The 15,632-nt window shown below is 37.9% G+C and overlaps 2 protein-coding genes across 2 annotated transcripts; one reads left to right on the top strand and one right to left on the bottom strand.

Annotated features, from left to right (window-relative positions):
- Window positions 1-257: 257 nt before the first annotated feature.
- On the bottom strand, window positions 258-3,444 carry LOC113751521 (pentatricopeptide repeat-containing protein At3g46610-like). Its single transcript, XM_027295558.1, has one exon. It carries the CDS (start codon window positions 3,080-3,082, stop codon window positions 767-769), a length of 2,316 nt encoding a protein of 771 aa, XP_027151359.1. The 5' UTR covers window positions 3,083-3,444; the 3' UTR covers window positions 258-766.
- A 7,788-nt stretch (window positions 3,445-11,232) lies between these two features.
- Window positions 11,233-12,727, top strand: LOC113754142 (BAG family molecular chaperone regulator 1). Its single transcript, XM_027298495.1, has 2 exons — window positions 11,233-11,596; window positions 11,784-12,727. Exons 1-2 carry the CDS (start codon window positions 11,320-11,322, stop codon window positions 12,029-12,031), a joined length of 525 nt encoding a protein of 174 aa, XP_027154296.1. The 5' UTR covers window positions 11,233-11,319; the 3' UTR covers window positions 12,032-12,727.
- Window positions 12,728-15,632: the final 2,905 nt, after the last annotated feature.

The raw sequence follows: 15,632 nt of genomic DNA, 5'->3' as shown, positions 1-15,632 counted from the left end.
ACATGCTCTAGTGCTCTGAAGCACCTTCAAAAGCTTACTAGTATATAGTAGTAGTAGTAACTAGCAAGACTTCATCTTTTATTTGTCTTCGAATTTTATGACGTCCTCCACGTTTTCAGAGTGTTGAACAAGGAGAGCCATTTGATAATCAAGGAATCAGATGCTCCTCGATCTGTAGGGATGGCACAGATACTTTGTTCCGAAAAGATTGCCGTCAATAATCCAGCTTGATGGTTACAGAGATTGAGAGAAGAAAGGAAAGGGAAGAGTTATCACACAACAATCATATTATCAAAGCACTGTAAACCCCATCGATGGGAAGTTTAATGAAGACGCTTTCGTAAAGCAATTTAGATGCCCAAGCAATTGCCCGACTGACTTTAGTAGACAGTGACTGGAAACGCAAGAAAGTTCAATTAATCCAGTCAATTTACAACCTTAATAAAATGATCGAATTTGAAATCCAGGTTCCAAAAACAGAGCCCCCTTCTCTAGTGTAACTAACTTTTTAAGGGTCAGCACTCAACCATGCTCTGAAGACAGAGGGTCTACGGCATCACAGCACATTGTGTAGCAGTAATTCTTTCTTAGACTAATGCTATACAACCTGTATGGAATAGCAACTGAACCAAAATCTATGCCGAACAAGATATTGTATGCATAAAAGAGAAAGACATTAATTATTGTCAAACAGGAAGATGAAAGCCAGTTATTTCTGTAACTGTACCAAGTACCACGGGAAATTGAAAGGTGAGTGGAACCAGGTTCAGCTGTGATCTTCCTTCCTATGATGAACACTGTAGATTTCTTTGCTATCAAATGGCTTGCTCCTCCTACGAACATCCGCTGAACTACAGAATTCAGACAAATGCCTTCTGATTTGGACCTTCTTTTTCTCTAGCGGGCGAGGCCCAAGAGAGCTCACATCAATAGTAGCACCATAGAGATTTGAAGAACGGATGATTGCGTCATATGCCTTTGAAGAGAGACTCAGGCCCTCATTCTGAGCTCTCAAGTACAACTCATATGCAAGCCTCGGTTTAGCATCATTTGTAAGAGCTTCGATCAACATCTCGTAAGTAACCTCGTTGGGAGAAATGCTATGTACCTTCATGCGTTGAAACCATTCATAAGCTGCACTTCCCATGTTATTTCTCGCACATCCACTGATAATTGCATTGAATGTAACAACCGTTGGCTCAACCCCAGCCGCAACCATTTCCCTGACAATGGAATTAACAATATTAAATTTACCTTGAGCAGTATAAATTGAAGCCATAATCGTGTAGGCATACAAGTTCGGGGTCACGCCAACTTTAACCATATGTTTCCAGACCTGAAGGGCCTCCTCATAGAGTTTTCCTTTCTCCAGAGCACTAAGCAATGACCCATATGAAATGACTGTTGGTTTTTCACCTTGTTCAATCATTCTCTTAAATATCTGCACAGCAGCAGATGCTTCCGAGGCCTTAGAACATGCAACGAGGACAGAATTCCATTCCCTGCTACCTGGTTTAAGCCCCTTCTCTTCCATCTTGTTCAACAACCTTACACCCCATCTCCAAATCCCCCTTTTCCTAGCTGCTGCGAGGAGTATATTGAAATGAGAAACCACTAATTCGTATGACATATTATTGGGTTTTGGCCCCTTGTCCAACAAGTCTTCATAAATTTCCAGAGCTGCCCACCACTTTTTAGCCTTTCCCATCAACCAGATAATGTGGTTGCAGACTGACAAACTTATTTCCACATCCCTTTCCCGTATCCTTTTGTACAATTCTTTTGCCACAAGATGATGTTCTTCATGAGTGCATGCCCACACAAGACGCTCATGTTCTGCACGACTTGTTTGAAGTCCAGCTTTGTCCATTTCTGTTAGTAGTTTCAATATGTCGGTACCCGAATTCTCACTCTTTATAAGCCACCGCCGCATCACCTGGTGGCAAATTCGAGTCGTGAAGTTCTCAAGTTTGGAAAACTCATCATCCCAGTCTTCATTGACATCTTTTTCAATCTCACCATTTCGAAATTTTTCTCTGACTTCAACGAAAAACTTCACAGCTCCAAATCCATCTTCCAATCTCTGATAAGCCAACAAAGCTGTGGAATAAGATGCTGGAGTGGGAGACAGGCCTTTCTTGGGCATCTCTTCAAAGAGAGTGAGCGCCTCAACTTCCCGACCTTGTTCTATGTAGACACCCATTAAGGTATTGTATGTGATGACGTTAGGATGTACACCCTCAATGGTCATATCATTCATGACTCGCTCAACAGCATCATACTTTTCAGCCTGTTTAACTGCTCCTAAAAGGCTGTTATATATGAAGAGATTTGGCCGAATAGCACCATTGGTGACTTGACTTTTTCTCTTGAGCCACTCAACAAGAGCCATTGCAGAGTCTAGCCTTTTCTCTTTGCCAAAAGCTCTAATCAGAGACGAATAAACCTGAAGCGGTAGTTCACCCTTGCCCTTAAGAACTTCATCCACATCGTCTACAGATCTGGCCTTGTGTAGGCTCCAACCGAGTGCTCTAACATCAATCCTCCTCCGAGCATCTTTTTCAATGCCTACTACTTCCTCACTATTCAGTTCTTGTTCTTTTTCAGGATCTGCGGCACTGAAAGTGGCAATGTCATCGCCGGTAAAAGTCAAGCGGACGCCCCTTGCTTGTTCCTCCAAGGCAACACAAGTGAAATCCCCATGATCACTTCCTACTGAAACTCCTTTAGTTGAAGCTGAATTTTCATCTTTCCTAACATGATTGCCAGTAGCTTGTTCCTCCAATACCAAATTCAACGCAAAGGATGCACCTAAAGACCCTCTCTTTGGGTCACACAAGAGACGTGTGGAGTAGTTGCAGAACAATTTACTCCTCGAATCCCAATTCTGGCACTTAAAGCAACAAGTTCGACTCCCGATACCCGTCAAACCCACACGAATATGACTAAGAGAAGCAGCAAGAATCAATCTTTTTCTTCTAAGCTTTCTTGTGGTGCAATTAGGCGATGAACCCAGTCCAACATCCAACTGGGGCACCAACCACGACTCATATTTAGAAGGCCAAGTGCTCAGTGCTTCCATCGCCCTCAACAGGAATTTACGCCCAAAATTGAGAATACAACCAGCAAAATTTGCTGATGCATAATACTCCGATATACAACTACACTATCCTCATAAACGATCATATAACTTGGACAGATTCTACGCTAAAAATATAATCAAACGAAAACAGAAACTGAAACGGCAAGTACTGAAAAATGTTGCAAATGAGTTAACGAATGCAGGCTCGTACATACCTCAGAGATTACGATTAAAGTCAGTAGACGGTAGGGGTCTACCAACTTGCCAAATTAACGATAAGGAATGAAAGTTTGGGAGCTGCAAATAAGTTCAGTTACTAAGGATTCATTCGGCTGTTCCTTAGCTACTGAGATTCTGGGCTTCTCACAGCCATTCACAGCGATGGTGAGCTGTAACAATCCTCGACCGTGAAAACAATTGAACCCGACGATGGATTGCAGCACTGCCACGGGCTTAGACCCAATTTAAAGGCTGAAGCCCAGAGATAGTTGTCACGCGTGTGTGGGTCGATCATGGGCTAAATGCGTGCATGCTAAACATGAGCCCATGTATCACGAATTCTTGTGAAGCCCTCACAACGCCCAAAGCCGTCAGCATGTTTAAACATCTATGAGAGATCTTTAAAGTTTTAAAACAAATTATTCAACAATATTATTACTAATGTGCGAGGCACAAGCTAATGTGTGTGCAAATAATAAAAAAAAAGATGTGTAGAGTTTTTTTTTTTTATATATATTTACTGAAATAATTTCGAGCTCATTAGTGGATAGTTTTGATGAGTACTTTATTATGGGTGTTACGATGAGTATAGAAAATGGTTTCAGTAATTATCAACCAAATTAATTGTAATTGTGAGTTTATAGATGATCATGTAGCAATAGTTATCATCTCAATAATAGTTGTGGAAGTTGTAAAATCATTTGATCTTATCATGAAAAGGCGAAATTGGTAACACAAAAAATGACGGCAAAAGTTTACACCAAATCAAACCCCCGCTCCTACTTAATTATAGTAGAGATAATCGAAAACTATCTAAGAATTTCTTGCATTGGCTGTGCGTGATGCATGATTATATCGCTGTGACTGGTGCATATTCTCCTTATTGTTTTATAAGAAGCCGTTACAATTTGCTCTCGTTTAGAAGCCTACACTATTTACTACTGTTCATGTCCCCGGACGAACGTTCAACGCAAAAACCATCCTCGCAGGCAAAGAAAAAAAGGGGAGGTCAGGGTATCTGCGATAGCATTGTTTTGGATGATTGTATATGCTCATTCACCTAATATATGCGTGAATAACCTTTACTGCCTTTTTAGAAGATCAAGTGGAACACGTCGATCTGATCTTCTGACGCCCTGATTAAGCAAATATTTCGAAACTGGAGTCGCTTTTGATTTTATTTCCATCATGTTGTACAAGCTACAAGCTGAAGACAGCCTCCCATGTGCAAGTATGCACCTACAATATTGGAGGCTGCGCAAGAAAAATAAATAAAGAATCAGTCGCACTATTCCAGTAGCAGTAGCAAACCGGGACAAGTACCAGTGCACTCGATCTTCAGGCGACGTACGTGTCCAAAGAGGGAAAAAACAAAGACGAGAAAGAATTGGAGCAACAAGGCAAAAACGATGAAAGTTGGCAACTGCTTCTCACTTTTGGAACAAAGTTTAGTAATTATGTCAAGAATCTGGGTCGAAAAGTGACAATTTTCAGGTTCCATCGGATCACGAATTGCAGTGGTATCTTGCAGTCGCATGCAAACAGATTGCATATCTTAGATTAAATTTGCGGGAATCGTGAAACTGTGTGAAAGAATCAAGTCTTGTTTCGCATGCATGCAAGTAAATGTAGCTCTCCCCGTAGCAGTATCGCTTATGGATGGGCATCTGCCCCAGAATGCATGCGTCGTTAAATTACAACATTGCTTCCACGGCAAATTCAATCAAGTCTTACGAAGAAGCATGCTCCCACTGTAAAATAAGTTCCAGTGCGTAGTTCTGCTCAATGCTCATGCCATTCCAAGCGAGAATATTAGTGCTATTAAAGTTGTAGACAAACATTTCATCTCCGAGATTTAAGCCACAATCTATTTCTATGAGATTATCCAAATGATTAGAGTGTCAGCTGGGACCGCAATTGAAGGTTTCTTGATTAACGTGATACCAATCAAGATATCCTTCTTGGGGTTTTTATAATGTGCGACGAACTTGATGATTAATAAGGGATCATGTTATCTTATCCCGTAAGCACATGCAACGAATTGATTTCGGAGGTTCACGAATCAACTTGATTTCCTCTTGGCCGGTAATGTACTACGACTTGTGTATCTAATAGTTGAAAAAACTCGACTCATGCAACTAATTGTTTGAAAATTTCGACCAATTTCAACCGGACAGAATCTATTGATCAATTTACCGGAGTTGGCAGTTTTAGTTGATCAAACCTTGCCTAAACTTACCTAATTCTTTTGAAGTTCCATACGGGGCCTTTTCATTTTCAGGTGGTATCAAATCGGTTGAAACTTTGGTCAAGGCATCCATGATCCATCCCCCCACCGGCACCTAGTCGTAAAGGGAGCATCTGGGGCCTTTTCTTTTTCATATTTAATTAGTCAAGTTATAATCAATCCTTCCCCCATCTAGTATCGTAGAGCGAGGATGAAGAATGAAGATGTTCTATTTTAATTTGGGAGAATTAATCTCAAACATGATCTTTCCTAAGCTTCCTTCTCAGAGCTCCAGCTATTTAATGCTTGACCCGCGGCAAACTCCATATCTAGAGAGCAAAGCTGTTTAGCAGATTTAATAGAAAAAGTACAGAATCCTAGTCTATTTTGTCGATTCAGTTTCCCGGTTCACGCTTTGATATATATATGGATAAATAAAAGCCAGAAAGAAAAGAAGAAGAAAGAAAGAAGCCAGAGGCCAGAAGCCAATACTACTTATTGCCTGCTTTCACAGTTTTATCCATGCCCTTTATCTTCTACTATTTGAATAATTGCAAATAGATTACAGAATATTATCAAGTCCAGTGCTGCTTATCTTTTAGTCCTGGAGACAATGAACGTTAAGTCGGTCACCATTGCTTGTCAGTGGGATGGGGGAAAGATCCAAAAGAAACATAGAAAAGACCGGAAAAGAAAAAGGGTTAGCTGCCACAGTATGTAAAACGATCAGGACATTTAAAAACCATGAATGTTTGTCTGATTTTTCCTAGAGTAATGCAGTGATGCTAGTAGCTAGTGTGTCTTCCATACTTTGCAGGACACAGAAATGCTAAAATACAAACTAGTAGTAGTAGTAGTACATTATTAATATTGCCCAACATCCTCTCGTCGTCTCCCACTCATTCTTGTGAGCAGTTTATGGGTTCTGTCCGACGAGGTGACTTCTTTAAGAGACAATGAAATATGGGACCTGGGAATTTCCCGAAAGCCGGAATGTTCCTCCCACCAGAAAAGAATCATCATCGCATACATCAAACAAACATGTGGGGTGATCAAAATACTACATAAGGATCTTCTGCAGCTTTTTTGCCCCCTCCAAACTTTGTACACAAATGGCTCTTTGTAGTATATAATACTCTCACTCTCTGAGTCTTCTAATCAGAAAAGGTTTGAAGTTGATAATATAAGAATTTTCCTTGTCGCAATTAGCTTCGGGCCTAGTGCAGTGCGGTTTGGAGAATCATCATCAATAGCTTGATCGTTAGTAGTTTGAGAAAACAAGTAGTATTATCTTAATAAGCCACTTAGCTTTCGACTTTCGAGTAGTTGGTAACGCACTAAGGAGACAAAGTATGCCGTTTATCTCGGCATGCTGACTCCTGTTAAATAACTTCATCTCTTCTTCGCTTTCCGGAGAATGCTGCTGGCCGGCCTGATTTTGCTAATAATGAAATTAACCTACCAGTACACATGCCAAACCCAGCTGTATTAATTAGTACCTTTTTTGGGATTCTCCATTTACCTGCAGAGATAGGAGTCAGTACTACTACTATATATATAGATGGCACTATGATTTTACCATAGTTAATACGAGACAGTAATAACTGCTGTGAAGCTTCTTCTGCTGCTGCTTTTGGGGGTTGGATTGGCGTTGGAGGCTTGCAGCCTTGAGAGAGATGTTTTGTACTTTTGCATTTCCATTCCACGAGGGAAGATACCTTAGGATTATTAGCCAACTGCCAAATTAAATAAAACATGTTAAGAGTATTATTATCATGGCACCGCATTATTTTAGGAAAAAAATAAAAATAATTACATTATCCCCAAAAGTAGAGGTGTCAAAATGGGTGACTTGGGCGGGTTTGGTTTGGGTAAAATGGGTAATGGGTATAAGTGAGTCAACCCATTTATACCCATTTAATTAGATGGGTATAAATGGGTAAGTCAAAAAATGAATTGGGTAACCCAATTACCCATTTATAACCCATTTATTTTAATTTTTTGTAAATTCATTTAAATTCATTTTTGCAAACTAAGTTATCAATTTATACCGCTCTTTGTACCCATCATTAGTTTTAAATATTTACTTATAATATTCAATAAGCCTAATTACCAAATTTTTTTCATTTATACTCTATTTCACAAAATTACATATTATTTAATAATTGAATAATAAGAATATAAAATTTTGAACTAAGTACTATAAAAGTTAATATAAAAATTTAATTCAAAAATTTTTAACCCCTAACATTTTTTCCATATATAAATTTAAAATTTCATTTTAGAAAGATAAGAAAAGAGGCTCAAATTTATCATAAATTGGTAATGCCAAAAAATGAGCAAGTTAAAACAAAATAATAAAATAAAACCAACAAATAATAATAATAATGAAACAAAAGTAGTTAACATTATGACAAAATGAAAAATTTGAAAAAAAAATGGGTGGGGGAAAAGAAGAGAATTTTAAATGGGTTAATTGGGTTTGATGGGTTACCCAATAATACCTATTTAATAAATGGGTATTATTGGGTAACCCATTTATACCCATATACAAAAATTTAAGATACTCATACCTATCTATTAATGGGCGGGTATGAATAAATTTATTTAAGTGGGTTGATTTACCACCTCTACCCAAAAGTCACCTTATAGCACATTGTACCTAATTATGAACCAAGTAATTATTAATTAGTAAATCGGGAATGGATCAGAAGTAGCGACAAAAATAGTTGTGCAGATTCCTTTGCGAAACATGGTATATTATATTTCCCGCCGCAGCATGTATTTTAAGATCACCAATTCCTTCGCCGTTCACCGTTCGCCTGTGCAAGCTGCAACCTGACTGTATGTCTGTGAGCCGTAGTCAATTATGTGTTTCTTTTTTCCTCTTTTTTTTCTTTTCTTTTTCCCCCTGTTTCCTTCTTCTCCCGTTTGGGCAATAGAGGGGCAGCGCTTTCATGGTGAGAGTTATAATTTCAGAAGGAAGGGTCCTTAGTATTCAAAAGTACATTTTGATTTCTTAATTTGGCAACCCATTTGTCTGACGGATTGAAATTGGGACTTGCAATTATTTCATTAGACGCAGAAATAAAACTTATGAAATCACCTCCAACTCACCAAATTGCCGGACAAAGTCAATACAATTTGGCTCAATTAATAATCAAATATCATATGTTTGAATCTCGCTATCGATATAAAAGTTATGTTGGCGGGTGATATGTAAGAATTCCTACAAGTGACTTATAATTCTGAAGGTATGCTCTGATCTATAGTGATGATCGGAGTTGGAACCATCCAAACATTTTCATAAATAAAAACAAATTTGTCGGACAAATCCATTTACTTCAATAAGTCGCATACAGCAAGTTATGAAGGTTTAAATCAAAATGAGATGGATCAATGTCAATTTACAACCATTTTTTTTTTTTAAAAAAAAAAAGGAAGAGAAGAGAAAAGCAAATTGTACGAGAGAGAATGAGAAATAAATTCACACACGTTACTTGATAGGTTGCTAGTTAGGTACAAAATTTTAGTATTTGAAATTCTATCTGAATGTAATGATAATTGACTCATATATATAATAGACTAAATCTTGTATGCATTAATAATATATGCGTTATCACGATTAGATGCATGATATATATTTAAATCTTGTATACATTCTAAAAGTTTATAGCATAGAGGATGAATAAACTACAACGCAAAAATTAACCCCATGAGCTACTTTCGCTAATTACTAGGGCTGCAGCTCAATCGAGCTTGCAAGTTGCTCGACTCAAGTTCTGTCAAAATCGAGTTTGAGCCACTCGATTGAGTGTGCGAGTCAAGCTCGAGTAGGGATATTACATACTCGAGAGCTCTATCAAGTACTCGCTATAATATTTAATTAATATTTAAAAAATAACTAAATTATTCCTTCAATTGAAAATTCTTTGATGAGCTCGAGTACTCGAACTCAAATACTGATTCGATCTTCAACAAGTCGAGCTCAAGCCTGAAATATATTGTTTCGAGTCAAACTCAAGTACAGTATAACTAACTTGCTCGAATTCGAGTATTGTGTTTGAGCGTCGAACTCGAACTCAAGATCGAGTTCTATTCGACTCAATATCACCCCTACTAATCACTCTCTAAAGAAAGAAAGAAGACAAAAGCCACTCCCCGGATTAGTTTTACTTATTATAGTATGTTTGTTTCTAAACAAAATACTATAATTATTATAGTATGCCTCTTATGATATGTTTGTTCGGAAAGAAGACAAAAGTCTCGCATTATGTAATGTTAAGCGGCGGGGAGGGAGGGCAACTGATTAGGGGATGGTGATTTTATATTTTGTATTTGTATTTGTATTTGGTATGGATGGTCCGTCAATTAAGCAAAGCGTGTATAGGATAAGACATCTCCCATGTGCCACCATTTTTAAGTCAGCACAAGAAACCACAGAAAACTCATGCCATGTGGTGCTAGCTGCCTCATCCTCTCCTTCGCTCGTCTCTCCTAGGGAAACCAATAAATAAATAAATAAATATTGCTAGTACTGCTATTTATCTTTCAATTCAATACAAAAATTAATACAAGTAAAGATGAGTTTTATTTATGTTTTGTTTTAACAAACAAACAAGCAGAAAACATAAAATGAAATATAATAATGCTTAAGCTGCTGCCGGTAGTATTTTATTGGCGAGGAATTTTGTTCACATTAGTACTGACAACGAGGTCGGACCAACTCGAACTTGACTTGCTCAGAATGAGAAAAATATCAATGAACCTAATCTTTCATTGAGTTGGGTTGAGTTTAGGTCTAAATATTAAATTTGAATTAAATATGAGTCAAGTTTGAATTTCATTAGTTTTAAATCCAATATAGTCTTGGCCATTTAATCTATATCTATATGTAATTGTATATAAATAATCATATTTTGTTATATATAATTATATATCTAAATATATAATACTAATACTTATTACTTTTGAGTTATGTGTCAAAATACATTAATATATTAAGAAATATTAATAATACAACAGATTTTTGGTGTAACTGTCTCAATATCTCTAATATGTGAACTAGATGCTGACTTACTGGCTTTTGTAATTGTTGCTTGTATTTTAACTAATTATTATACATGGGTAGTTTCAATAACAAAACATGCCTTTTGAACATTCTATCAGTTTAAACTTTATTTGAACTGACCACCATCATTTCTAGTAATTGTGAACAAAAGGTATGGAAAAATGTTAGTACAAGTAAATTGGGGACATTTCAAGATGTATTGACTATTGATAATGTTTTATTAATTATTTTTCACGTACTTTGAGCTAATTAAATATATTTTTGTTAATGTACTTTTTAATGAAATGTTATTGGTTCGTGTATAGTTTTAATATTGTGATCGTGTAGATGTTAAATTAGTTTTAGAACTTGATAGTCATAATAATTATATTAAAGAAATTAAGGAACAATAAATGACTTTGGACTAAATCTGAATTAAACTCACAATCCGAACATTTTATAAATCAAGTACGAGTTTCACATTTATTAATTCGAAACTCATAATCCAAATCTCGAAAGTGGCAGTAACAATATGATGCGAGTCTGAACTTGTTAAAATACGATTCAAATGGCAGCCCAGCTAGTCCTCATCTATACTCCTGCCTCTTATATAACCCGCCATAGTGTGAACAACTTCCCTTCCCCCCCCAAGTCCAGAAAGACCACCAAAAAGGGGAAAAGAAAGAAAAAAAGATTCTGCTTTTTCAAGAATTTGGCGGGTAATATTCATTATCAGCAGGCATGAAGCTGATGAAGCTAAGATCAAAGAAGTTCTCCAGAAGCAACTCCAACAATAACAAGCCAGAAAACGGTGGTGGCAACAGTCCAATTAACGGAGGAGGAGGAGGTGGTGAGATCAAATGGGAGGTACGGCCGGGAGGAATGCTGGTTCAGAAGAGAGAGCAATGCGGAGACAGCAGCAGTAACAGTGCTGACAGCGGGGAAGGCCTCATCACTCTCAGAGTCTCCACCGTCTCCAAATTCTATGATATTTCCGTTCAATCAACTTCAACTTTTGGTAATTAATTACTGCTCATTCACTCTAATTAATTTAATTCCCTGCAGATTTCCTGTTTATTCAAACTGTTAATTAATTCTCTCATTAACGTTAAGGGGTGCAAAACAAATTTTGTTTTTTTTTTTCTTTTTAAACTTACAAAACTAATTTTAGTTTTATATTCTGATGATGATGATGAATGTTGCAGGAGAACTGAAGTTGATACTTTCACTGGTGACTAATTTGGAACCAAATGAGCAGAGGTTACTGTTCAAAGGAAAGGAAAGAGAAGACTGTGAATACTTGCACATGGTTGGAGTAAGGGACAAAGACAAGGTGCTGCTTTTAGAAGATCCAGCCCTGAAAGAGCGGAAGAAGCAGCTTCTGGGGGGTTTTGCCGGAGTTGGATCAGGAGGAGAAGTCATCGGATCTCCTTACCGCACCATCAGTGTTTAAAATAAAATAAAATAAAATAAAAATCACTGCTGCAAATACTGGAGCACTACTACTAGTACTCTTCAGTGCCTTCCTTCCCACCTAATATTTCCGACTGACCACCGCCACCTCCAGTGCCACCAGCAGCTAATTGAAAATGATGATAGAGACTACTAGTTTAGAGTAAGAGTACTAGTATACTTATTATTATTATTAGTATTAATTTCTTTCCCGTCTTAAACAAATCGACAGTGCTGTAGTTGGTGATGAATCTTTTCACCAACTTAATTATAATTCTAGAGTAGTCTGTTGGTAGTTTTATAGTGGTATTTGATGTCGGTCCGGGGCATCTTAATCAGTACGCTGCCCCGCCGGTGGCCGATGCATCATGTCCGCGTCATTTTCATTAGTTTATTTCGAAGATTATATATTATGGAGTCATGAATGCTACTATATATATATATATATATATATTTTTTGTCAACATAGGAGAGAAAGCGCCCCCAATCCATTCCGAGCATGTTAACAGCGGGACTTGAACATTAGTGAACATGCCTAAAGAGAAACAACCGCACCGGTCGAGCTACCGCTGGAGGCAGGAATGCTACTATTCCCTATGACACCACACAACTACTACCGCTCCAAAATTCTTGTAAAGAAACTGTTTAACATATTTGCTAGTGCTAGGTACTACTGCTCCTGTAATAAATTTCTTTCTACTACTAGTATTTATTTGCTCCTCCTCTCAATCAAGTTATCAACCTACTCTTTGTGTTCCAAAGCAAACCTGCCCATCCCACGCCCGCATGCTTGCCTGAGCAGCTGAAACGGTATTATTAGGTAACCAATGCCGCCAAACGAAGCTTTTCGCTTTAGTTTCTGTCAGTGTTGGGGACAAAGTTGTCGATTTCAAGTACACCAAAAATGCATGCGATAGCATAGGATAACCGGTAAAATACTACTACTAGATGTTAAACGCTTCGTATATGATACAACTAGTAGTAACGTAAAAAGGTTTAGTGGCGCTGTGACTAGTTTCTTTGCCTATTTTCTGGGAGTCTGGCTAAAGTGCATTCGATTTCCACACGGGTTTATTATGAACGATGCAATAAATAGCAGCAGGTGCTCCACTATCGTTCCGGTGATCTTTTTTTTTTCCCCTTTATTTAAAACCACCTTATTGTCAACACTGTTTCATTTTGGGTGAATTTTGATTTAGCCCTCCGAAGTATACTAAAACATTTATTCGGACCCTGAAAGTGATTAAGTTCCAATTAAACCCTCTAAAATAGAATTGTCTTTTCAAATAAGTCCTCCTGTCAATTCGCGTTGGGTCATTGATCAAATTTTAGTGGCATAGTGAAGTCTACGAATGTTTTACAGACTCTAAGAGTAATTAACCACTCATACGAGGGGGAGGGGATAGTTTGGATGGTAAAGGGGAAGATGTGTAAGTGAGAAATTTCGCGTTCAAGACTTCCAACTTATACTTAAAAGACTAAATAAAAAGACTAAATAAAAAGACTAAATAATGCCCTTCTAATCAGGTTAATAAGATTGAAGATAGCAACAAAACCTTTTTTTAGATTAAAAGAGTAATATTTTGTCCTTTTTGGCTCATTCAGGCGAGAAGTTAATTGCTTAAAATCCTTATAAAATAAGTACCGTTTCACTTTACCAGATATGAAATGATGATGGAAGGGCTTGTCCGGAACAAAATTTCGGCTTTGAAGGGTTTAATTGAGACTTAAAAATCACTTTCAAAGGCTAAATTCACACCTTGGTCTATTTAAAATGGCCAAATTGGAAGAAATTCACAGCTTTCCAATTTTCTTTAGTGTGCTTGGTTTTGGATTAAAAGGACGTTGAAAGATCTACGATGAGAGATAAAGAGGCAGCATAACAACTAAACATGGCACGGTCCATGGTTCTCAGCTAGTCCGTTGGGCTTAAGTAGAGCTGTTAAATGGAACGAGCAGCTCAAAAACTCAATTGAACTCAACTCGATAAGACTCGAACTCGACTCATTAAATTTGCATGAGCTCGAGCTCGAATTCGTGTAAGCTCGGCTCGTTTGTGATAAACAAGTCGAACTCGAGCTCAAGTCACATGTTTGATTTGACAAACCGAGTTCAAACACTTTTCAAAACTCGTCTGTCTAGTCGAGCGAACTCGAGTTAAGCTCGAGTCGAGTTCAATAGTCAAATATTCGGCTCGACTTGACTCGATTAACAAGGATGGACACAGTTGTTGATTTTGCTAGTATGCAGTTCATGCCCTAGAGATTTTGGAAAAGTTCACAGGAGTCTCGCAACCCAATGGTCTGCTCTTTGAATGGTTTTCGCAACGACAACCAGCCCGTTCACATTCATGGGGCTTAAGGCCCAACTCGTAGCGAACCGGGGTATTTATGAGGCGGGAACGTCTCTTTTTTTTTTTTTTTGTCTGCAACGATAGATGTTTTATAATCTAAATTAGTCTAATCTAGGGAAAAGAGACAAGGGGAGATGGTCAACTAAGACCACCGGGGTATTTATGAGGTGGGAACGTCTGTTTAACCACTGGAATTCAAGGTTAGCCTGGTCGTTGTACGAACTGACCGTGAGAGCGACGGTTGGGAGATGGTAATTGAGAACCAGTACAATTAGGACACACGTCATGCACAGTGAAAGAATCCTAAGTTAACGGGACAGCGATTAATGATATACTATATATATATATATTAATGATATATTTTATTTGCTACTTCTACTAATCAAAAGATCCAACGCCTCACTTGCATGAGTAACAACGTGATAGGCTGACAGGTACATAACTTACAAATTATAGTTCAAGTCAACAATCCCCCCACGTACGACGAGTTTAAGAGTGTTCTCTTGAAGAGAAGAGAGAGGACTTTTTCTTTGAACTGATCCTGGCAAAGCTGCTGCTTTCTCATCGGTGCACTGTCGGTTGATCCTCGGACAAGGGGGAGATTAGCGCCGACTGCCTTGAGTTGAATTGAGCTTCTTCATTCTTGTGTGTGTTTTGCTTATTCTACACGATCGAGGTATAAGATACAATACAAACCAGACATGTATTACTAGTAATTTCTAGCTGGCCTTTTTCCATGGCCATGATTGGATTGGATTGTTAGTCCCAGAGATCGTAACGGTTCGTAATTTCTTTGTTCCCAGGATTTTCTACATGCTCGAGTTTTCCTTTTTTAATGACAGCGTTTCAAACTGGGAGATGGATGGTGTTCTGGATCGTTGACAGAAGATAGAGAGCACAATTGAGCATATCCAATCAAAGATTGTGTATGGGCAGCTTTGTGCCCTCTTTTCTTCTGTCAACCATTTCTTTGTATCGCGTCTTCATCGATTCTACTTCAGACAAATTAAAGAAGGGCCATCGGCACCTAACCAACCTCCATTGCATGCTGCCTCCCACCAAATCCAGCATCAACCAAGGTACACTCCTTTTCACAAGTTAATTTGCAATTTGTGATTCAGAAGAGTTTCCTTATATTTTCTTCTATAATTTGAAAAAAAAAAAAAACCCAGAAAATAAATCCAACAATTGAAGATCAATCTCAAGCGCTTATTAGACGTGTATCGTAAGAACACATATCACCGACTTC

Source organism: Coffea eugenioides, chromosome 11 (genome assembly GCF_003713205.1).
Source record: "Coffea eugenioides isolate CCC68of chromosome 11, Ceug_1.0, whole genome shotgun sequence".
Classification (NCBI taxonomy): Eukaryota; Viridiplantae; Streptophyta; class Magnoliopsida; order Gentianales; family Rubiaceae; genus Coffea; species Coffea eugenioides.
Note: the sequence above shows the minus strand (reverse complement) of the source record. Positions and strands in the feature narration are given on the sequence as shown.